Genomic DNA, 24,787 nt, shown 5'->3' with positions numbered 1-24,787 from the left:
GGAACACGAGCGATTCTTTGTACTTAAAACTGTCAATGAAATGCGTTCTCAGATCTTCTGCAACTCCGATTTCTTGATCTGAGAGTTTCAATTTCTTGTGATGCCTCAACCAGAATCATCTCGCTTGTGAGAGTCTGCGCTCACGAGTAAGCGTGCTGTTGAGCAAGGGGCATGCCTAGACCCAAACATCTGAGAGCTGGGGGGGGGTTTTGTCTCAGTTTTTATCGGAGAACTTAGCACAATGTTGAAGTTCTGCAAATGGTAGAGGAACAATGGCTTGCGGTGTAACGTAAGTGGTTCAGCCTAAGTTACAAAAATCTCCTGGGTGTTTGGTCAGCCTTCTCTTGCCTAACTGTAGGCTGAGCTGCCTTCCTCACCCCCCGTATCACAGGTACACTCTAACAATGTGCCCTCTCACAGGCGGTCTGCACTTTCGCTTTGCCATCTCAGCGAGCGCTCTGCCTGTTCTGAAGCAAAGGATAGGGCTCCTATTGTTTTTACGATTGATGTACTTCTATAGGGGCCTGCATTTTATTAAGAAAAAAAAAAATTACCAGAAGGAGAGACTACTTCTGGAGCATGTCTTCCCATGTAAAAGAAGTTGTTCTTTGCTTTGGGGAAGCATATGCTGCTTGGATATGTTTCAGTCATTAAATGGTCTTTTGCAAATATCATTGTCGTGTTATTCTTCAAAGATGGAGATCCTGTTCATAGGGAGGGTGGGTCTGTGATGCTGTAGGTCATCAGACAGCAGATATACATGTCCCTTAATGGTGAGCATCAGCCCATAAAAGGTCCGCAGCTCTACTGGCGGTGTCTAGCACCTATGCTTTGCTCAGTGGAAGCAATATTTTATACTCGAGCTGCTGGCAGACTGTTTTTCGAACGCATGGCTTTTATGTTTCTTCTGTTCAGTCCCTTGAGCATATAAAACTACAATCCTTGCTAAAAGGGCACGTATTTCTGCTTCTGATTTCTAATACAGCTAATAAATTGATAGTTAATTTTTAATTTAGCTCCACATCAGGATAAAAATTCAGAGGATTATGAAGTTTATCCAGCTGCTTTTCAGCTGCAAGGGTTTGTTGTGGGAGGGAGGAAAAATCCGATAAAACCTTTACTTTTATCTCTGGTGCCGAATTATTCCCTCGCCCTTGCAGCCAGGGCAGCCGGCTCGCTGCTGCACATCTTGTGTGCGGCTGGGGGTTGGGACCGTGCAGGCTTGTGTGAGTGTGCATGCCAGCAGAACTTAACTGTGCTGTGTTTTTCTTCTCGCATTGACTCTTACGAAGTTTGTAAAGGATGTATCACTTCTCACTTCTCCTGCTGATTAAGGTTTAGTTTCCTGTTGTGAACTGGACCCTGTATTGGCTTCTGTTTGACCACTGTCAGAGTTGTATAAAATGTTATTTTTTTAGTGAAAGTATCCCAAGAATTTTTGAATCAATAGCTTGTGCCTGCTAGGCAATGCTCTTGCATCCCTTAGAAGCTGAGGCTGGGCATAATTAACTTTGGCCAAGCGAGTTGCAGGAAATCCTGTGTTCCTCTCAGGCAGTCCATGGTCTGTGCTCTTGATTACAAGTTTCCTATTGAATAAATAGCGCTGGCTTGTATTTTCTCCAATTCTCTGGTGCTTTTTTGTTCTCTGTGTTTTGTGATGTTAGGGCTTTGCACCTGGAAGTTTCCTGAATGGTATTTAGGTGCAGACTTTGAAAGGTGGAGGTTAAAATTGTAATTGTCCTTTTTGATTTAGTTGGGCTGGGGGTCAGTAACAAAAATCATTAAGTGTCAAGGTGTTAACAGCATAGGCCGTTTGATGTCAGTGTGCAGCTGCCTTCTAAGCAAGCGCTCTCTTTTTTTTGCTCCAAATTTGAGAGATAAAAATATTTGCCTGTTGAATGATGATACCAGTCTGCCCTGTGTCAGTGCTGGGGAATTCACAGCTTGGTGGGAAATGAAGTGGGGTGTGGGGATCCTGGGCTAAGTGGTGGCCCAGAAAGTTACCCTGCTCCCCGAAACTGTAGATTGAGATGGAGATTGACCCAAATTCCCTTTATATACATATATGGGGAAACAATATAATATAATACAAATAATAAATTGTGTGCTATAGACTGAAGTGTGTTTAACCTGGCTTCCAAAAGCTAGAGCAGGCATACTTGAGGAAATTATATTTCATGGGCTAGCAGAACAGAACATTTTATACTGGATTTCAGTGAAACTTCTGTGTCCTCTCCAGGCAATTAAAAAACATTTTTAAGCTTTTTTTGTAGTTAGGCGACTGGTCTTTAAACATTGATTCGGTTTTCAGTTTAGAATAGTAGATAGTCTTCATGAAAATGTGACAAATTTGTGTGTTTGGTATCATCAGCCTTATGGAATTGAGGATGGATTGAAAATATAATACGATATTGAAATTTTACTGTTTCTGTTTTGTAAATTGGTATGTAACTGGTCCAGGTTTACAGTTGACCTGCACCGTGTGACTGGTTTCATCCAGTGTTGCTGGGCTGCTTCATAGGATAATTAGGGTTCAGCAACACTGGCCTCCCGTGTCTGGTAATTGAGTTGGCAGCACAAGCACTTAAATAAGCAACAGTAGAACAGAGGTCAGACCTGGTAGTGTTGTTATTGCTGTAGAATTGCCACGCCAAGAGGTTGCAAGCATGCTCATTTTGTTCGTTATAATTTGTTTTCCTATGCACAATTTCTTTCTTCCAGCTTCAAACGCTGATTCAAGAAACTGACCCCGGTGCAGATTATCGCATTGACCGAGCGCTGAACGAGGCCTGTGAGTCGGTGATACAGACTGCCTGCAAGCACATACGCTCTGGAGACCCAATGTAGGTGTCTCCCAGTTACAACTGGGTCTTGTTTCTGTTCAGCACCCATGGAGGTTGTGTGGCTGACCAGTATAGATACAAAAACCTGTCCAGAAAGGATGGACTCCCAACTAGCTATTCATACTGGGTCGGAGGGGTGAACTGGGCTCTATCTTCATTCTTGCTGTATAAACAGGCCAGTATTTTTACAACAGGGCTGGTTTAGCACTGGTGAAGGACGTAGCTGTGTCAGGCGCTTAGATTAAGTTTGTAACTTTTCATGTGCTAATTTCTCAAACTACATGAGTCTTCAGCAATATCACAAAGAAAAGTTACCAGCCTTGAAAGACCAGTATAGCCAGATCTTATATAAAATATTCATTATGATTCTGTTGTATGTCAGGCTTGCTGAGAGAACTAGACCAATGGAATTTAAGAGGGTACAAATGTGGTATACAGTTGATTTTTTTTTTGGTGTAAACTTTTTGAAGGAAGAGAAAGATCTTTTCTGTGTTTGAACATCTTATCTACGGTGTGTTGGAAAGACTGATTTGGTAACGCCAGCTGTTACAGGGAAGCTCAGCATGATTATAACAGTCTGTTACAGTATAACTTTTCTGTTTGCAGGATTCTGTCTTGCCTGATGGAGCACTTGTATACTGAGAAGATGGTAGAGGACTGTGAGCATAGGCTCCTGGAGCTCCAGTATTTTATATCTCGTGATTGGAAGTGAGTACTGTAAAACAGGATTTATTCCTCACTTGATGCTTGTATTTAGTGTTCGTATGCATTAGCCGTTCCTCGTAAAACAGAATAGCTTATTCTTGTTCAAAAGAGGACTTCTAAGCATGCCAGGCCTGTAGGGCATTAATGTCTGTCCAGAACAGTAGAAGCAAAAGCTGCTTGGAAAAAATAAGTGTGGTGCCCACTTGAATCAGGTATACAACCCTAAAAAGTGTCTCAAGCTTGAGCTCCGAAATTCAGCGCATCTTTAAAAGAAGTCTCTCCAGCCATATTGAAGTAGAAGGCTGTTTTCTGTGCAGGTGGCAGCCAGTTTTATCTGCTCTGAGCACAATATAGGAGTTAAGAAAACCAAGCTACTAAGTATAACAAAGACACACTGTGTGAGAAGCTCCCTGCTTCCATTTCTGCCTTTTTTTCCCAACTTCTTTAGATGTGACTACAGCCTGTAGAGCAGATGTAATTCCCTTTGGAGCACTGCTTTTCCAGCTTTCTCATCCAAAGACGGCAGTGCTTTGTTTTAAACATACACAGAGCCCATTGTGTCTGTGTGAGTTGAGGAGAGTATAAATTTTATAAACATGACCAGTGAGGAGAGAATAAGTGTTTGACTTGTGAAGAAGATTGAGTGGTGAGGAAGTCGAGTACATCAAATGGAGTTACTGCAAGAAAAATTGAATTAATTGTTCTCAGTGACCACAAGGAGCATAAGGCAAGAAGTCATGGGCTTCGATTACTGCAAAGGCTATGCAAATCAAACATTAAGGAAGTCTGACTCATAGCTGTGTCCATGGGCGGCATTGCCAGCAGTTAAAAGCTGACATGCTCTGTGAACCGTCTGCTTTTAAAATATGTGGGGCTTCATGGACCAGAGAGTTCAGGGCTTTGTGGCTGCTTATTTAGTGATCCCGACCACTATATCTATAGGTGGACAAGAATACTTAAGTTTTTTTACCTCGTCTTCATGTTTCCTTTCGTTGCTGGTTCTCCTGCATCTACCATGTTTCCAGCAAGTAATTAGTTGCTTGAGCCAAACTTAAATGATTAGAAGGAAGACTGAGTATTTGCATTTTGCTGGAACTAAAGATAATTTCAGTTCATATTGTAGGCTGGGCAACATTAGCTCATCTTTCTTGTTTAACAACTGTTACCTAGACCCAGCTTATAAAAACTGTGCATTGACTGTGTGCCTAGCATAGATGCATGGAGGAGAAATAGTTTTCTTACTACATTTATCATTATCTATAAAACTGTGTCCACTGATATCACTTGATGCTTGCCTTCTAAAGCAATGTAGAAATAGGAAGTTTCCATCTTGGAAATTTGGCAATATCTCTCTTAGCTTTAAAGTAATTACACATCATTTTAACAGATCTGCACTTGCAGTTTTCTTGTATGCAAAAGCAAAGGATGCTGAGTCTTCAGTTAGCTGAAATCCAGAGCAGACAATAATTAATCTCAGATTTTTATGAAACTGGCATTTCAAAACGGCGGCAGTACAAAGTACATGTAAGGTATTATACAAGCGAAACATGGTATGTACCTGCCTTTCTGCTGCTTTAGGACATCAAGGAGGTGATTTCTTTTCTCATGTGTCAGCATTCAGCTGATGTGCTATGCAAGAGAATGGGAGATGCTTCAAGAAGTTTTGAAGATTTAATCTGTAATTAAAGATCTTAGTGTATTTTCGCAAGGCTGGGGAGTTGATTCCAAATTGAGCGACAGGCATTTTGCCACCTGTTGGTTCAGCTGGTTAGACACCACTGCTAAATGATGTAGATTTTCCTTCCTCGAAAGCATTTCAGAATATGAAGAACAGTAAAGGTTTGAATAAAGTGACAACGATAACTTTTCTGTTTGCAGATTGGATACAGTCCTTTACCGCAAGTGTCAGGGAGATGCTTCCCGTCTCTGCCATACCCATGGCTGGAATGAGACTAGTGAGCTGATGCCTCCAGGGGCTGTTTTCTCCTGCTTGTACAGGCATGCGTACCGCACAGAGGAGCAAGGAAGGAGGGTGAGTGCTAAGAGCACAACTTACTGCTCTTTGTAGTAGAAGAGTTGTACATAGGTTCAGAATTTGGAGACGCTGTGCTAAAGCTGCAAGAACTCAGCAAAAGCTACTTAAGAGCATTTACCGTGGGTGGTACTTGGGCTGCTCGGGATGCCCAGCTCCTCCTCCAGTGTGCCTTGAAGTTCTGTGTTGTTGTTCTGGTTAGGCAGAACAGCCACATCAAGATGTGACAATTGCCATCAGGGGGAACTGCGTGCTGACAACACACAGTGCAAGTCCTCCCCGCAGTCTTTCCAAAGAGGAATGTGATTCTGTGTAAATAGTCAGCATAGCTGCAAAACTGCCTTTATGCAAAAAGGAGTTCTAAGCCCAGCTTTTCTACGCTGTTTCTAATTAAGTTTTGGTTGGAGTACAACTTCAGATTATACTCCATTAATTTTTTCCTATTGATATAAAGCATCTTTTTAGTTCTTTGGAGCCTATTGTACTGGTAAATGTGCTTATGCTCTCTTTAAAGAAGGCAGTAGGGATCTGGCTTGCTGCCCTGCAGCCTGGAGATCCACCACAGTGACATTTGTTTTGTTCAGGGTGACTCTTTTCAAGTTTGCTGCCCTCTCGTGCCTTTATCAAGGCACTCCCATGAAAGCCACAGGATACTTGGTTCCATTTCTCTTGGCACTGTACTGTACACAGCCCCTAGGAGTTGGTGGGTTTACACAATGGCTTGGCTTAAAAATTAACTTCTACAGTTTGATTTTAAAAGGTCTCTCGTGGCAGAGGTCAAGTATTGATTGAAAGCATCTCTCTTTCAGGAATAATTTTTTAAATGCAGTTTCTTAGTCTGCTGGGTTGGGACTTCTTAATTCCATTTTATATTAGTGCTGACTAAAGAAATCAATAGCCACCCTGCAAATAACCTGTCAGAGAGAGAAAAGGCTTTTAAATGTATTTTTCTTGTGGAAAGTAGGCTAAGGGAGCAGCTGTCATTTTGCTTGAAAGCAAACTCCTCAGAGATTAGATCTGTACCTTTTTTCAGTGCTGTCCACAAAATGCTAGGTAACCTCCGGTGCTTTGGATTTCTAAATGTATGAAGTTTTAAGCTTCGACCGGTCCATTTTAGGTCTGCGATATCCCCGGATTTTCTAGAATTCGTCTCTTCCTCAGTCTGGGCAAATGCTGGCTCTGATGTGTAGCAGTGGGGAAATTACAGCTGGACCGTTGCCTCATTCTAGGCTTCCGTTTTGGAACTGAGGGCGTGAGCTGGTTTGGCTTCTTCTCCAGAACCAAGTCTGTAGCTTTGAATGAAGGGAGCAGTGCAGCAGATAATCTAGGGACCTGCTTTGAGATCTCGTTTCAAAAGCAAAGTGAAGGTTTAAGAATGTAAAATTTATTTTAGTGGAATGAAAGGAGCCTCCTTCCAAACTAAATGACTAAGCCCCAAACTCCTTTGGAGCCTGGGTTACTTGTGGGTGCCCCAGCGGGCTCGTGTGGAGCGACACAGCACTTGTTCTGTACTTCCTGGGATTGCTGATGGCATTTGTGGTCACGCTCAATGCTTCACCTTACAGCACTTTGTTTGCATTGTATGAATTTAGAGATCCTATATGCTAAACGCGCTTTGTCCTCATTGCAGCTATCACGAGAGTGCAGAGCAGAGGTCCAGAGAATTCTCCACCAGCGTGCCATGGATGTGAAGCTGGACCCAGCCCTCCAGGACAAGTGCATGATCGACTTGGGGAAGTGGTGCAGTGAAAAAACAGAGACGGGGCAGGTGCTGTACACAGTAACTCTGCTACTTCGTTTGCAAAGCTGGAGGGGATGGAAGGACAAAAAGGGGGTAGAGAGACATTTTTTTGGTTAGCTGGCTCTTTATAGCTGAGAACGTATTAAAAAGGCATGCAGTTTGAAACATCTACACTAGACTGAGGGACAGAGGTAATATGAAGAAGCTTTGCACCTTCCGCATGGTTTCAGTAGCTTCAAATGTGTAGTGGAATGAGAAGGGGAAAGGGGATAGTTAATATGAAGAACTTAATGAAGCAACCCTACCCCGCCCTGACTCTTCGTTGTAATATTCTAAGTTTGACATTTCCCACATAAACTTTATCCCATTTCCATTTGGCAAATACTGACATGCTTCCTGTGTTTATACAGAACTAAACTAACATCTGCTGCTACTTAAAGTTTCAACAAATACTTTCATGTTCAATTGCTGTGCCCCAGCAGAGCTGTAGGGAAGGAGCCATTCAACAGCAGATGCAGTAGAGCATACACCGCTGTCTTTTTGAAGTGTGCATCATAGGTTGTAGTTTGGGTAATAAATCTCTCATTAAGGTTATATGAAGGGGAAATTAAATGTGATATTCCAGAAGTGAAAGCACATCATGCAGCTTTTGAGAACAAGTGGAAACATCCTAGACCAACATTCTCAATCACTACTACGTATATGTGTTCTGGGAGTGCCAGTAGAGCTGGGATTAAATGAGATTTAGAACTTTACAAGGAGGATGGCAGTTTCATATGTATTACAATATTTCAAGCCCAAATTTTCAGCTGGAGTTCTTGGATCACATGCTAAAATGTCTGGTTTTTTAGGAGCTGGAATGCCTTCAGGACCATCTTGATGACTTGGTGTCGGAGTGCAGAGACATAGTGGGAAACCTCACTGAGCTGGAGTCTGAGGTGAGTGGTTTTCAGCCTGAGATGAAGGGAAGATTTGAGCATGTCTGGTTAAGCATGTCATTTTGATAGCGAGGAAAAGTGAGGTTAGAGTAGCTGCAGAAATGCAACTCTCTGGGATGAGAAACCAGCCTTTTTACCCCATACAATAGAAGTTTTCATGGGGCTTCTTGAGGAATAGAAATGAACAATAATTGAGGATTTTAGGCTGGTGATGAAGTTTCTCCTGCTTAAAAAACTGGCTATGGTACTGAAGCTGAGATTTCTTGCACAGGTAACCCAGTTAGCTTTAGTGCAAGTCAAGATATGTCATGGGACTTTATTTTTTGGTCTTGTTTGCAAGTAGTTTTGAGAACCATATTGCAACCTCCCTACTCTAACCCAAAAATGTTGCCAGAAATAACTGCCAGGTGCATCATTAGAGGTTTTCAGTGAGGCCAGCAGCTTTACTTATTTTATGAAGTTGCATGTTTGACTATCTTGCCCCAGACTGTTCCCCATATCTCTTAAAAATTTACGTTGTGCCCTCAAGAAAACTTTCTTCCAGTGATTACAGAATGGTTTGCTCAGAACTATCATAAATCTTTAGTTCCCGCCTAGGTGTAAGGTGATTTTTAGTGCTGTAGCATCCAGTTTGAAGAAGATTGGCTGAATTATCCAAGTAATAAGTTTCTGCGGAGACTAGGCTCTTCTCTTAAGCTGCAAGGCTTGTATTGCATTTGCTATGTTGTCAGCAAGAGTGAACCCTGCAGTTTCCAGAACTGAAGGGTAAAGCTGTCTGGATTGCATCTTTCGAGACCCTGCAAACTGGCTTGAATTTAACTTGTTATCACAGGTTAGTTGTTTTTTTTCAGAGCTTTTTTCTTGTCCATTCACTGTGAAAATGAAATATTGCATGTTTTCTGCAGGACATTCAAATTGAAGCCTTGCTGATGAGAGCATGTGAGCCCATTATCCAGACATTCTGTCATGTGAGTACTCAGTAATAGCTTGAATATCTCTGGGGAAAAAACACTGTGTGGGAAAGGTTAGAGGTTTTTAATATTAGTTCTTGATGTTCTTTCTGCACTTCAAAGGTAAAATCAGAGGTAAGCAGTTACAAAAGTCTTTTAATTTTAAAAAAACACCCTGAAACAAGAATTCTTAGTTCAGTTTAGTATTTCTGCTGCTGTCAGAGACCTAGCACAAAAGCTAGAGGTTTAAAGATGAAAATTGCCCTGTAATTGGAAAAGTTACTCTTTACAGTGAGTTAAAAACTAAACTCTTTCGTTACCCTGCCTGGCAAGCAGTACGTTGAGCCGCTCCACTGTGCAGCTGCTCAGCATTGCTGAAATAACTTCTTTGATTGCTCTAGGGTTGAGTAGTTAAATAGCAATGGAGGCACCTCACTGTAATACTTCATGTATCCATTGAGTCTCTGCGGTATGTTCTCCTGAGTCTAAAGTGTGTATGTGCCTGAGATGATTCTTTCCCAAACCATATCTATAAATACTTGTGTGGTACAACTCTCGGGTGGTCAGTTAAAGCTCACAATAGAGAGTGAGACTGCAAGTTCCATTATTTCTTGATCACTGTGGGCTAAAGGCACATAAAAATCATGACTTGTAAGAGTAGCTCATTTTTAAGCCTTTCATCTGTTTTGCAGGAGGTTGCAGACAACCAGATTGATTCTGGGGATCTAATGGAGTGTCTAATACAGAACAAACACCAGAAGGAAATGAATGAAAAATGTGCAATCGGAGTTACTCATTTCCAGCTGGTAAGCAGTGCTTTTGTCTGCTATCCGTGGAAGCCTGTTCTGTTCGTTGAGGGTGTTGACAGGAATTAGCTAATAATGAAACCCCTCCTTTGAGATTGATTTCCCCCTGCATTTTAAGTGCTCTTATGAATTCGGACAGTTGTACTTGCATGCCTGGTCGTAAATGGTCACTTCTGGAGATTATTTTCAGTCCCACCTTCCTTCCCTGCGTGTGGTAGGTAAGGTCCCAGCTTCTTCAGCAGTAAAGTGGCCCCCTTGCATCCACATTAATAAGTTGTGGACAAAAGCATCTGCTGATTGTACGATTCAACAATTGTCCTTTTCGGCAGCACTTCTTTTTTTTCCTTCAGGTAACCGAAGTTGTTTTTCTCATTTCTTTCTTGTAGGTTCAAATGAAAGATTTTAGATTTTCATACAAGTTTAAAATGGCTTGCAAGGAGGATGTGCTGAAACTTTGCCCCAACATCAAAAAGAAGTATGTAGCACCTGAGCAAACAGCGATCTGATTTTTATAAACATGTAATAAAGTTACAGGATATTTCATGATAGGACAAAAAATGCTTCAATTCCTTTAAAGGCTGATTGTTTTGTGTGTTTTCCTATAGTTACTGCATTCTGCAGATGCTTAAGGTAGAGATTTGCATGCCTCTTTAAAATTACTTCTGCTTTACTCTTGCATACATGCCTGTCCTCTTTATTTTTCTTGCTCCGAAAATAGCTAATGATGACAATTAGTGGACTGTATGTCCCAGAGTGTTTTATGTCCTTGCTTGACTCACCATCTTCTAAGATGCAGGCTACAGTTGTTCCAGTTGCTGATCTGGGAAGGGAAAACATGCCGCTTGTTTTAGGTGGTTTGTTCATTTCAGTATAAGGGGTTTTTTAATATCATACTGCAGTGACATAAGAGTAAATTACATGCAAGGCCAATCCTGTTTGTGGATTGCAAGACCATTCACATTTTATGACATAAATGTCCTTGCCATCATGGGAAAGGATTGTTTGCAACGCTGTGTAGGTATTGACCTTCGTCTATCTCTGAGATTAAGTAAAGCTTTTCTGAAGAACTCACATAACTTAAGAGCAGAGGTCTTGCTGGGCAGGGGTGTGGTAGGATTTTGGATATCTTCTGTCTGATAATCTAGACTCCAATGAGATAGCATCAGATTTAGGTTTCGTGATCCAATTACTCTGCATAGAGCTGTACCCAGGCTACAAGTAAACACAGATGCAGAAGGACTTTGTGTTGTCTTTGGATCCTTGGGCTCAGTTTCTCGGATGTGATGATCCAACACCAATCTTGGCTGGTCTAAGTAAAGGGTATATGAGTAAAAAGCTGTTTTCTTGCCTGCAGGGTGGATGTAGTGATCTGTCTGAGCACAACTGTGCGCAATGATACTTTGCAGGACGCCAAGGAGCACAGGGTCTCTCTGAAGTGCCGCAAGCAGCTGCGTGTTGAGGAGCTGGAGATGGTAAGCATGCATGAAACTCTTGATCTGCCTGATCTTGTAGCGAGGTCCTTGAATGAAAGCTTCCTGGTTTGTCTGCCCTGGAAAAAAAAGGAAGCTCGTTTGTAAGATGTATCTAATTTATTTTTGCACCCTTCTTACAACATGAGACTGAGTTGCCCTTCACGGTGAAAGACATGATTGTCTACTTTAATGTCTTAAATAATAGTCTCATGAAGGCCAAGGCAAGCAAAATGGTCATTGGAATTTCAGCTAGCAGTGATTATGTTTACTGTTAGATAGCAATGTGCTACACATGCTGGTGTCCTTAAAGTCCTCTAGAAGAGAATAAAAGCTTCATTTTACAGCCTGAGGAAACAACCACAGATGAAGCAACTCGACTCCAGCTGCTCCAAGTTGCTCAGCGGATAAATAAGAGCAGTGTTTGTTCTGGTAGACAAGGCTGTCTCTCAACTTCCTGCTGCAGCGCTTCCAGCAATAAACTCCTGAGATCTTTGTCCAGTAGATAGTTGTTTGAGTTTTAAAGCTTCACCTTAAGTAGGCCCACGTCAGAAGATGCAGCACTCTTGCCTTTGTATGGAAGAATCCAAATGCTGGACATCACAAAAAGCAGGAAACTTCATTCATGTCCTCCAGATCACTCAAGAGATGAGTGGTTATTAATGTGTCCTTTAGCTTTCACAGGAAAATATTTTGGTTGTCTTGAACATTTGTCAATGCCCTTTTAGGAGGAGCAGTGGCAACAATTTGCCAGCTCTAAAGTTCAATTTAAACCCTTTTTTCAGTATCAAAAGCTACTGTATGGATTTGCAAAGTTGATTTCCCACTAACACCACTTTTCACACCTAAGACTCTTAAATTCAAAGAAACTGACACACCTGTTGTGGGAGTTGCTTGCTTGTTGCGAGTAGAGGGCTCTAGCTAATAGATTGACAAAGTAAAATAGTCCTTAGAGTCCTACTTAAAAGTTCATACTGTAATTTATCCTGCAGACTGAGGACATCAGACTTGAACCAGAACTGTATGAGGCTTGTAAAAGTGACATAAAGAATTACTGCCAAAACGTGCCCTATGGCAATGCTCAGGTAATGGATTTTATTAATAATTTGTGATTTAATTTGTACTTTCATTTCAGAAAACTTTTGAAGAATGCTTTTGTCCCTGTGAGGGCAGTGTTAGATTTTCATTTTGATACCACTGAAATATTTTGTTAGTATTTTGGGACGTTCTTCTTTTTTTTTTTTCCCTCCTCTTTTTTTTCTCCTGCTGGTTCCCAGGCATTAATATCGGGTGGGTACAATGCTGTGAGCACTTCATTCCTCAGTTAATGCTGGTTATAAGCTATTAGTAGCTGGTTACTGCAAATGCTAAAGATTTCTTAGGCATAATGGCTGCAAGATGAGGTTTGGGGTTTTGGAGTAAGTCCTGGTGGCCCTCTTCATCTCATTAAATCTTTGTGAGGATAGATGAGCTTAATGCAAGTCCTGGAAATAAGCATTGGTAATGACTTCTGATAAAATGGAGGCATTGGGAACTTACTTTTGTAAATCAGGTGAAGACAGCCATTAGGGGAACACATAGCTCTGCATTTTGAGCAGTGTATGACAGAATCATATCAACAGTGTCTGTTGTGGTTGTAATACTGTGTTGTAGATTATTGAATGCCTGAAAGAAATCAAGAAGCAGTTGAGTACCCGGTGCCACCAGAAAGTGTTTAAACTGCAGGAGACAGAGATGATGGATCCAGAACTGGACTACACGCTCATGAGAGTCTGCAAGCAGATGATCAAGGTAATGGTAGTGTGCTGATTGAAAAGGGCAAAGTTGGGATACAAGGACTGTTGGTTTTGAGCTGCTCATAAAGGCTTGTATACAAGACTGCTGTGTTGTTTTACAAGTATGATTGCTTTTGTGCAAAATAATCAGTTTCTTAACTCTGAGTCAGGCTGAGGTTTCTTCAGGGCTCTTCTCTTCAAATTTGCTTCCTCTGAATATCTGATGAAAGCCTGTGCACTGATGAATTTCTTCCCAACTGCCAGCAGAATTGAGGAGGAAGTCTGTGCTGAGGCTTCTAACACAGTTTTCATCCAGTCGGTTTGGATTTGGATTGGCTTTTAGCAAAGGCGAAGTAGTTATGATAACAGTGAGGAGTAACATCTTCAGTTCACTGCTGACCTGGTGCACACAGGCTTTCATCAAACCGATAAAGCAGGCCAAATCTTAACATTAGTAATGCTGGCTTAAAGTGTTACCATGTGGAAAGCAGCAGTGAATGTTAATATGAGAAATTCTTGTGCAGCAGCCAGAATCGCATGCCCTGAAATGCTGGTATATGTGGTCTGGATGCAGTACCCTGGGTCTGTATTGTGGCTGAGGCAGAACATCTTGAGAATTTATTGCTCTTCAGTACAAACTCATGCTTTTAAAAAAAGACCTGCAGTCCCACCAGAACGGTGAGGACTAGAAAAAGCAACAGACTTATCTTATACCCACAGAATTAGTTTCTGACAAAAGAAATGAGTACCTTGATCTGAATTGGGGTAAGCCAGTTCACTTTTGACTATCTAATTCAGGGTGGGAATGGGCAAATTGGCATCAGTGAGCTGTTCTCTTTCTCATCATGTATGGTCTTGCTTGGTCCTGAGCGTTACTCATGAAGTCCTTACCTGTCGCTTTGTCCAGCCAGCACTTATGCAGAACAGCAGTGTGTGTGTAGACTGAAAAGATTCCCTTTTTAGTTTCTAAAATAAAGGGAAGTGAAAGTAGTACGAGATCTAATTTGGTGGGTATTTCTTGCAAAGTGTGCTGTAACTTAAGAATAGAAAATAAAGGCAAATTGATTTTGATGCTGCCAACACAAAATGGAGCCTAGAAGCCAGTCAAGGCTGTACAGCTTCGTGCTCACTCTGAGCAGAGATTTTTGTGCTCGTAGTCAATTTAGAGAGTAGCGCTGTTCTTTTTAATAGGAGGTGTTGGAGCTGGGGAGTGTGTGTCTGTATACCTCTGGGTTGGGCGAATGGTTATTCTCTTCCATCAATATAGTTGCACTTTTTTTCAAGTGCCTAGTGATGAAACTTGTTGTGTATGTGTACATTTTTTTTGTAGCGATTTTGCCCAGAAGCAGACTCAAAAAATATGTTGCAGTGTTTGAAACAAAACAAGAACAGTGAAGTGATGGATCCTAAATGCAAGCAAATGATTACCAAGCGCCAGATTACCCAGAACACAGGTATCATCTTCTGAAAAAAAACTTCATTTGCCTTGCTGAGCTGTTGAGTGGTCTGCATGGCTGAAAGAATACTTGCTTTGTTTTATTCTCCTTCCGGGTTGTCAGCCCACACACTGATGTTATTCAGTCAAGTTCTTCAGGGTCAGTGTGTGTTATCGGATCCACTTTATTCCTGAAGTTCTTACTTCACAAGTTAGTATTTTTTCACAACAGAGTTTTATTTTTCCCCAAAATTAAATTTATTGGTGGTACAGTGTCATCCAGGAAATTTCTATCAAATCTCATTTGGTGCGTTATGGTCTGTAATCTGAAGAGATGTGTACTTCAATTAAATTTCGTCATCTTTCCCGGTTAGATTACCGCTTAAATCCAGTGCTCAGGAAGGCCTGCAAAGCAGACATACCGAAATTCTGCCAAAATATCCTGAATAGGGCCAAGGATGATACAGAGTTGGAAGGACAAGTCATCTCGTGCCTGAAGTTGAAATATGCAGACCAGGTGAGCGGAGCTGGAGTGTGCAAATGAGAAACTGGGTTGAGCAACACTCAGTGAATGACAGATCAGACTTGGGCTTGTGGTTGTTCAGTGTATGTAACAGGCTGCACATAATTGAGTTTTTATGTTCCTATACAAGTATTACAGAATATATAGAGATTAAAATGCAAGGTGATTGATTTATGAAAATAAAGGTCATTGAGTTGGGTTAATTACTTTCTCCTCTTAATAGCGTCTCTCTTCAGACTGCGAGGACCAAATTCGAGTGATAATCCAGGAATCGGCTCTTGATTATCGGCTGGATCCCCAACTTCAGATGCACTGTTCTGAAGAGGTAGGAGAAGTAGCTCTGCAGCTGCTTTTTCAGGATGAAAACTCCCTTCATGAAAAGATTTTGTTTCTTAAAAGATGAACTATCCTGATAATTAAAACAAGCAAAAAACCATTTGAAGAGTGTGTAGCTAGTCAGGTTCTCTGCTTGTGACTTGTCCAGTGTGCAAGAATTGCAGTTACCTGTGCAGTGCTAATATGAAGATAATTTTTACATCTGGGATCTCATCAGTACTTGTGACTATGGAAAAATACTGCTTTCCTGTTGTAAAAAAAAATCTGTGTTAGTTCTCTGGTCTTGTCAGCCTTAACTGGAATACAGTCAGATCTTTGAGCTTTCACTTCTGATTGCCAAATCAGCCATGCCTCAAATATTGCTTATTTCATATCTTAACATTATTTCTATTCAGTTTTCCCCCTGCCTTCCTCCTCAGTGCATCAATATTGACTTCTTGCTGTTGGGTTTCAAAGGGTTTTTGCATATTGCATGAGCCAGACTGCGTTTGGCTCTGGGGATTCTGGAGGTGAAGTATCTTGTCATGTGTTCTCTAGCTGTGCCCTGTGATGAAGTAATGTATTTGAGATATAAATGTGCTAAAAGACAGAATGATTGTTGTGAGTGACTTCTGTTAAAATACCTTTTTCAAAATAGATTTCCAGCTTGTGTGCAGAAGAAGCAGCAGCTCAGGAGCAGACTGGGCAAGTGGAAGAATGTCTGAAAGTGAATCTGCTGAAAATAAAAACTGAAATGTGCAAGAAGGTAAAGGAAATAAATTAAATGTGCTCTAAAAGGCACCTCATCCCTGCAGAAGTCTGTGATTTTTCCAGATCACAGCCCAGGCCATGTTCTAACTAGTATGAAGCCAGAGCTCTATAAATTTCCTTACACATCTCAGTTCTGGCCTGCAGCGATTCAATTCAGTTTCAATTTGCCAGTGAAAATTGTGCCGACAATGCCTCCTTTGCAATTCCAGGCTTGGATCCTTTCTTGATTATGGTTGCCAAAGTTTCTTGTTATTAATCTGTTTTCTATTGCTGTCTCTATTGCTTCCCGAGTGTTGGGTATGGCCAAGGGCTGTATGGCCCATGGCCGTGGCACCTTATTTCAGTTCTAACTGAAGTAACCCTGGCATATTGACTTTGTATTTTAGATTAATGTGGGTATTTTAATGAACGTAGCTGTGGTAACCCTTATAAGCCAGGACATTTTATCCAGCCTAAACCAGCATTCATAGCCTCATTCGGGGACAGTGCTGTTTTTTCTCATGATCTTGGATTTTTAAAAAATTATGCACCTTTCAGAAATATTGAGCAGTATGAGTCTTGTAATTTCCCGCTCCCCAGGAGGTGCTCAACATGCTCAAGGAAAGCAAAGCAGATATATTTGTTGACCCAGTGCTCCACACAGCCTGTGCCCTGGACATCAAACACCACTGTGCTGCCATTCCACCGGGGAGAGGACGCCGTAAGTGCTCGTACTTTACTTGTATAACCTCTCGGTCCTGAGGTTCTTAATGCTGGTAAGAGAATGCAGCTTATCCTAAGTACCAGGTCTTTCCACCAGTTCTCCGTGGGTAATGAAGTGGAATGGCTGTAGAGGTGGTAGATGCCACTAGAAGATGGCTGTCAAGAAGTCCTTCCTTGTGTCAGAGGTGGGACTAGTTCTTCAATCCTGATGTAATATCTGTGCAGCCTTATCTGCAAATTTAATGAATATATTTAATATTCCATCATTCATATGATTACTCACAGTAGCGTGTGATACCAGATCCATAACCCTTCTATAAAATCCCTCCTCAGTTAAATCCCATTGAAAACAAGCTCTTAGTACACATGGACTGAATTACATGGACTCATTTTTCTGCAAGGTTTATTTCCCACCCTCTGTCAGCTTCACACAAGATACAGCTCCTGAGCTTGCTTACGACAGTGTTATACCAGACTGCATCAAAAACTTCCCTGAAACTAAGCTGCTTCTCTTACAGAAGCAAATCAACTTGGTTTTACAAGATTCATTCTTAGCTAATCCCCTTGGTCCTTCTTTCTTTATGTCAGTCTTTGTCCATGGTTGACTTCTTTGTTTCAGTATTTTTGACAGGCAAAATTAAATTGAAGTCCTTTGATCTTATTTTTTCTTCTCTACTTAAACATACCGGTTTTTTTCTTTTCAAATATTACAGAAGGTAGATAATCTTTACTACATTCTTTAAGTACACTTAGCAGCTAAAGGCTCTGAGACTTCATCAACTGTTCCAAGTCCCGTAAGACTGAGTTCAGCAGGTTCAGACCACTTGAAACATAATTTAAGTATTTCCTAACCCATTACATTCCTGTTTGAGGTCAAGCTCTTGCACTTTGTTACGATTACATTAGCTAGCTGGATCGTCTGTATGGCTGTTTAAGGAAAGCTAGTGGAAAAAAAAGGTTCTGAACTTTCCCATCTTTCTGAGTTTAGATGGCATTAAAAATAGCAGCCAAGTGTTTTCCTGATCATTATCTTTTGTGCTGGTTCCTGAATGCCTTTCTGAAATTCTGGATATCCTTTATTTATTCCTGTTTTGTAGTCGTTCTTTTGATGTGTGTTCTGATGTGTTTTCACTGGAGGATGTGTAGAAGTCTGTAGCTGAGGGATTTGACTGAGTGTTTGAACTGACAGTTGTGTTTAAAAAGTGAGGAATTAGTTTAAAATTTGCAGCCTATTTGCTATGAACAAAACTCTTCACTGCAAAGCAGAAAGCATCTAATGAGGGATTATTCAAGTAAGGTGGTGTAACCATAAAATACAAAATTTTGTCGGTGTCTCATACGAGCATGTAAAAGAGCTTATGAGTTAACCAAGCTACTCTGTAGGCACCCAGAACATTGTGATCCCATTTCCTTTGCACAGGACTCTGCAAAAACTGAGGAAGTTAATCCTTTCCCAAACGTTTTGTTGATCAAAAGAAACTCTTAACAAGCCTAAGGAGATAACACTCTGTGTTTTCCTGAGCTGAATTTGATCTTCTCTCTAAAGGATAGTGGCACAGAATTTAGAGTATAGCCCATTGAAGGTACAAACTTGTAAGACTTTATAAAGCCTTACGTAAATCACATGAGGTATATCTTGGATGTGTACTGTGATTTATTTTTGGAAGTCAAAATTCCTTGTCCCTCAAAATTCAATATTAATAATGAATCTTGGTGAAATTGCTAGCTTTTAAGGGTACAACAGGGCTTTGTGTATAGTCTGTCAGGCTGGCTAGTCTATTCAGAAAGCCATGGGACCACCAGCCTTTATGAGAATTGAAGTGTCCCTTTCCAACAGCCTTTCCATAGCATGTTGTTGAAACCACCTTTTCCATTTTGTAACACCATTTTCTGTGTCTTACAGAAATGTCATGCTTAATGGAAGCTCTGGAAGATAAGCGTGTGAGGTTGCAGCCTGAATGCAAGAAACGCCTTAATGACCGTATTGAAATGTGGAGCTATGCCGCAAAGGTGAATATGTAAAGGTTTTCCTTTTTTTGTGTTGGATCTTTGTTGCAAGCTATTTATGAAAGACTTCAGCTGTAATGAAATTCTTGTCTCTGAATGAAGTTTAGCATGTCAAGTTTGGTCCAGAAAAACTGAAATTGGGTCTCCTTTTTTGAACTTGTATATCTTACTCTCTCAGTGTCTGGGATGCATCTTCAACAGTGCAGAATCAAAATGTCTTTTGTGCACACAAGGGTTGGTCTGGGGCAATGAAGTGGGGTCAGCAGAACTTGTGTTATGACACTGTTTCCTGAGCAGCAGTTCCCTCGGATGAATCGTTGCAGTCTTGCTTGTTGGTGGTTCAGGCCAAGTCTTATGATGACAGGAGGCAACAGCGGTACCAGAGACTAAACCTGATCAGTGCTGAGAGTCATATGGAAAGCACAGCTTGGCTCATTTATTCCCTTGTCTCTTCCAGGTTGCCCCAGCAGAAGGCTTTTCTGACCTTGCCATGCAAGTTATGACCTCTCCATCCAAGAATTACATACTGTCTGTGATCACGGTTGGCATCTGTGTACTCTTCCTCATCGGCCTGATGTGTGGACGCATCACCAAGCGGGTGACAAGAGAGCTCAAGGACAGGTAGAGCCTGGATTGCCTGCTGAAGAAATGCCTGCCCAGTGCCCAGTTTTGTACAGCCCTTCTCTGTATAGTCTACCCACCCCCTCTTGTGAGAGGAGAATAAAAAAAAAAAAAAAAATTAGAACAGCAGCAGGTGTTGGCTCAGTTTTCCCATCCTGGATCTCATCCACAGCATCTTCATCCTATGAAAGTTTGTGTGCAACATTGGCAGCCCAGCCAGCAGCTTTTGTTACCCCTTTGTTAGCACACTCTCGTTTACCTGCCTGTAGACAAGTCTCTATTGTACTGTTGGAACTGCCTTCACTCTCCAAATCAGACTGATATGACCTGCAGCTCAAGCAGTTTTTAAGTAAATTTTTAAAGAAAGACATATATCTGCATACCGACTACATGATTTAGGTAATGGTTCGTACTAAAATCTTGTCATCCTCTGTGGCTGGGTGAAATTGAGGCAGGAAATTAAAGGGTAAATTGCATCTTACACCACAGTTGGCCTTGTTTTGGACATCTTGCTGATGTTATATAAAGCATCTTCAGAGCATAGTCTTGGACAACCTAAAGACACCAGTCACTGGTGTCATCTTCTAGTGAATATCCTGCTTTTGTTGCCGTGGATTTTTTTGGCTGAAAAGATGTCCTCCCTTTCTTCCTCTGCCACTCGCAAGATAGAATAAAATACTGACCAGGATCAAATACTCATGTGAGCTGTACAACTTGTATTTCAGTAGATTGAAGACATGGTGTAGACGCGAGGCACATGGAGCCTGTCAGTAGTGCACAGTACTGCTGTCAGGGCACTAAGTGCCATGATCAGTTACTTGGTCAACTTTTTTATTAGGGATGATGCAGTATAATTCTAACACTCCTTTTATTTTTCCTTGCTGCTGCTAAGCTATTACCCTTCCGAATTAACTATCTGCAGATGGTATTGACATGCTGGCAGTATGTTGCTTTGTCAGTGATGCAGAAAGCGACTGAACACTCGATGCTCTCTGTCTGTGCAATGGTTACCTGTGGGCTAGTGCAGTGGTTTGTAACTGGTCTGTCTGGGTCTTAATGGTTTGAATAGTAGCACTGAAGGGTGTGTTTAATTTCCACAACTACAACTGATACAGATAGCAACTGGTGTTGGCTGGAATGTAGGACACAGGTGCTGGTCCAGAAGGCCAAGCAGGAGTGGATGGAAGGATTATAGTGTTGTATGAAAGGCAGAAACATTTGGATCTTTAAGGCAAGTAGCTTTCACGTTATTACCATCAGTGTGTGCACTTAAACTATATGTAATTACAATTCCAGAACCTTCTACTTATACCAGAGAGCCTGAAGAAGTTCTTTTCTAAAAGCTACACCAGCAGTTGTGGCCTCTTCTTACCATCACCTTTGTTCTTCAAGTACAAAGAGGGGTGGAGGTTGTGAGCCACATGCTTTTGCTGAAATATGAGGACAGGTTGAGTATGTTGGTGAAATCCAGAAGTGACTGCACGAGAGTCCATGTGTACAGTAGAATATATTTTATTCTCTTTCTAGATGTGCTCATCTGTATTTGCTGCAGTAAAAATCATGTGCCTGAAAGTGTCCAACTTAAGCTGATGCTTGAACCATAGCTTTGTTTTCTCACTCAGTGCACTGCTAGGTAAGACCTGACACTTCCTGTTCGCTGCGTTTTTCTCTAGAACAGTGGAGGTGGTTTTGAGACACTTTGGAGTGTGGACCAGCTGATTCTGATGATGCTGCTTGTACAGAATGGTATATACAAAATACTGTGAGCTTTTGCTGCAACTGAAGCTTTTCGCAAACGTAGCTTCATCCCACTCTGAGGATGGACAGCAAACTATTACACAGTTTTAGACTTCCTACGCTAGTGAGTCTTTCACAGACACTTCTGGTTTTATATCAAAGTATTATGAACACAAGGCAAGCAGTAGAGAACATCTGAGCGATGAAGGTTCAGTGGGGAATTAGTGCATGGCAGGATTCCAGTTAAGTGATTAGTTAGAACAGAAATTAAGCCTGAATTCTTTTCTCACCCCTCGGCCCTGGTGCTAACGGAGCTTACCTGGCCCTCTGTCAATGTGAAGTAGAGAGAAGAACAGTTGATCATGTCTCTAGAGGTAGCACAGGTGTATAATGCCACAAATGTTAGTTTGGCAATTATAAGTGTGTATTGTTTCCGTTGACAGAGTGCTGAAATTACTGTGGTGTGTTCGCAGAGCTGCCGGCGAGGGAAGCGGGATCTTTGTGCAGCCTTGCTTGTTTGGCACAAGTCCTGCTTCTCAAAATGTCTATCAGGCATAATTAAATCGCTATTAGAGGGCTTTTTTAAACTGTTGTGACTTTTTGAAAAGGCATTTTGTAGCCTGATTAGCTTGAAAAGTCTAATTAGATGGTTTGTCTAGAAAAAGCATCTTCCACTAAATTCCAAAAGACACTGCAGTGAAAGTTGTAGGTTTGTAGCCATAGTCCTGAATGTAAACCCTGTTGAGCTCTGAAGATGACTTTCCTTGCTTTCAGATATAAGGCTTTCTGTTTTTTTTCCTTTTAATTTGGAGGAGGTTAAGATAAGGGTGCCTGGAGCGCTGCATTAGGAGTCTGGTTGGTGGTGTTTCTGATTGGGTTGGCATGCTCACCTGAGAATTCAGTGTCAGTGCAAATGCTCTGGGATGGTGTCACAGGTATGCGTCTGGAGGCCGTCTGAAGCAAAAGCAGGATACTAAATTCATTTCTGCATGATTCCCTTGGATGTTCTTTGTCACTGTAAGGGCACAAACCTACCTGTTAAAGGTATTACACTGGCAAAGAGTCCAGGATGTTTTATAGTTGAGTGAGACATTCTCTTCTCAATTTAAAATGGGGCCTCCCGCCACTGCTAATGGCCAAATTTGCCTTTTTCATGATCACAAATCTGCCAGTCCCAGTCTTGAGACATCCTCTTCCTTTTCACAAATACTTAGCACAGAAAAAGCACAGAAAGCCCACACAAGTACTCTTTCAAAAATAACCTGCTTGTGCTGTTGCCAACACAACCCCTGGCCTGCAGGTGACCATTTTCCATTGCGAGGAAAGGAAGAAATGGTTGTAAGAAACACTGCTGCTGCCTTGGACTCGAGGAAACCTTTTTAACTTCTTGGATCTAATTGAGAGTACTAGAAATAGCTGCCATCAGCCAAGAGAAGCCTGTTGGTGTGGCAAAACCTGGGGTACTCCTTCCTCTTCATGACTCTTCCCTCTTGCTGGAGAAGGCTGCCTTCCACAGAACGCAATTCGGGAGGTGTTCTGGTTTTTGGGGTTTTTTTCCCTCTCTCCTTGTCATCACAAAACCTTCTCTTGGAGAGCATATTCTTGGCACAGTGATGCTGATGCTCCTGGCGATGGATGGAAGGCGTAGATGACAAGGCATGCAGCGTTCTGCTTCCCTCCTGCTGCTGCTGCAAGGGTTAACGAGTTGTTTCTTAAACGATGGTACGTGTTTAGATGATATAGGTAAGGGGGACTGTGCATGATGTGCACCTCCTGACTTCACTCCTGCTAGTCTGTTAGTGTTCATTCTTGTTGACCTTAATAAGCTTATTTATTGTTTACCTAGTGGATCTAATCAAGTCCTTTTGCTGAGTTTCAGCTTGGGATTCTCCTGCCTCGTCTGTGCCGTTCAGGTTGCTGGAGTAACTCATCTGGGTAGGAACAAAATTCATGGCACTTCAGGTACTGTCCAGCGAGCTGTGTACCCATGTCTGTGTCACTGCAAAGGGCTGGAAAAGCCCTGGTGAAGTTCAGATAATTCTGTAACAAAATTGAAGCATTTCATCCATAATCGGACAGTTAAAAATCTGTGCAAATAGAATCTGTCTTGTTCAGAAGGAATCTGCAGTAAGCATATTGCGTGAAAAATAATGGAGAGGGGTGAATGTCTCTAAGAACAGCAAATAACTGTGGGTGGGCACAGAGGGAAGAAATGTAAGCCAGAGAGGGATCACCTGGATCCTGTAATGTCGTGGAGGAATTGTGTTCAAGTTGGATGGTGATTTCTGTTAAAACACAACTTTTATTATTTAGTTGGAAGAAGATTGTAGTACTTTTTACGTTATCAGTTTTGCTTAAAAAAGGTAGTTTTGAGTTGTGTGTGAGTGCATGAGTGTGGTATGAAACTGGAACATTTCACCCAGCACTTCTGTCCCTTTTTGAGATACAGCTCTGTGGACTCAAACAGCTACAGTGTCAGTTTGTATGAAAGTACATCCTTCATTATGGGGTTCAAAACCTTCAAGGCAGCTCCCAGGTACTGATCTTTGTGCCGTCTCCCTGCTTGGAGGCTAAACCGGCGGAAGCCAACTTGCTTCCACCACTGAGTCGTGGTTAGAGGGGACCCAAATCACCCATGTATGGGAGAGAATTCAACTGGTGCCGCTGTTTGTCTGGTACTGGTGGAATTTTGCACCATTATTGAGTTCCGAAATGCTGCCTGTGTGGGACAGGGAGGAGTAATCACATATTGCCGCTCGCTGGCCAAAGGCAGATTGCCATTTTCTCCTTTGCAACACCTGAATTTCATTCCATAGCTGACCGAAAGCAAGAGATCCCTTCCTGGGTGGATCACTGCACCCCAAAACCCCACTGACCCCCGGTATTTACTGAGCAGCTGTTGTGTAGCTCTGACCTTGGAAGTGCTGAGCTGGGGGCGCAGGGAGAGGTGGGACTGTCGTCCGCAGACGCTTGTGCTGTGCGGGGGTGATCAGAGGCTGTGACTGATGTTGGTGTTGGGCTGGGAAACGTAGCAGGGAACCCAGAGCCGGGATATTTGGGGGGGTTCCCCAGCACACCTGCCATCCCCTGGGATGGTACTGCAGCCCCCCAGTGTACAAACACCCAGCGGGTTCCTGTTGTACAGCAGAAGCTGTTTGAACTTAGTCTCTTTTTTTTATTGTTATTATTTTTTTTAAATGTGACATTAAGGAGACCTTTTTTTTTGTAAATTGTTTTCCCTTTCTGTGTATAAATCCTGGCTGCTCCTTGTTTTGGTTTGTTTGGGTTTTTTTTTTTTTACATGTCCATGCTGTGTAATTTTGAGATGTTACTGAGATTCTGAACATAATGTGCATTTTTTTTTTTTCTGTACAGATGAAATGGGAGAATTTAATAAAAAGAGTCTGCAGGTTTTTA

General features: G+C 41.8%; 1 protein-coding gene across 1 annotated transcript in view; it reads left to right on the top strand.

Annotated features, from left to right (window-relative positions):
* The window catches only part of GLG1 (golgi glycoprotein 1), an 82,067-nt gene extending 57,281 nt beyond the window's left edge, over positions 1-24,786 (top strand). Inside the window, exons 9-26 of the mRNA XM_065640593.1 lie at positions 2,722-2,843; positions 3,450-3,551; positions 5,427-5,580; positions 7,211-7,348; positions 8,173-8,259; positions 9,165-9,227; positions 9,902-10,015; positions 10,402-10,490; positions 11,370-11,487; positions 12,477-12,569; positions 13,138-13,275; positions 14,590-14,713; positions 15,069-15,211; positions 15,441-15,542; positions 16,191-16,298; positions 16,883-17,003; positions 18,909-19,015; positions 19,470-24,786. Of these exons, the coding sequence (XP_065496665.1) occupies positions 2,722-2,843; positions 3,450-3,551; positions 5,427-5,580; positions 7,211-7,348; positions 8,173-8,259; positions 9,165-9,227; positions 9,902-10,015; positions 10,402-10,490; positions 11,370-11,487; positions 12,477-12,569; positions 13,138-13,275; positions 14,590-14,713; positions 15,069-15,211; positions 15,441-15,542; positions 16,191-16,298; positions 16,883-17,003; positions 18,909-19,015; positions 19,470-19,637 (2,091 nt within the window). The 3' untranslated portion in view covers positions 19,638-24,786. The remainder of the gene's footprint in view (positions 1-2,721; positions 2,844-3,449; positions 3,552-5,426; positions 5,581-7,210; positions 7,349-8,172; positions 8,260-9,164; positions 9,228-9,901; positions 10,016-10,401; positions 10,491-11,369; positions 11,488-12,476; positions 12,570-13,137; positions 13,276-14,589; positions 14,714-15,068; positions 15,212-15,440; positions 15,543-16,190; positions 16,299-16,882; positions 17,004-18,908; positions 19,016-19,469) is intronic.
* The last annotated feature ends 1 nt before the right edge of the window (position 24,787 follows it).

Source organism: Caloenas nicobarica, chromosome 9 (genome assembly GCF_036013445.1).
Source record: "Caloenas nicobarica isolate bCalNic1 chromosome 9, bCalNic1.hap1, whole genome shotgun sequence".
In the NCBI taxonomy this organism is placed as follows: Eukaryota; Metazoa; Chordata; class Aves; order Columbiformes; family Columbidae; genus Caloenas; species Caloenas nicobarica.
The sequence above is the reverse complement of the archived record's forward strand: the minus strand, read 5'-3'. Positions and strand labels throughout refer to the sequence as shown.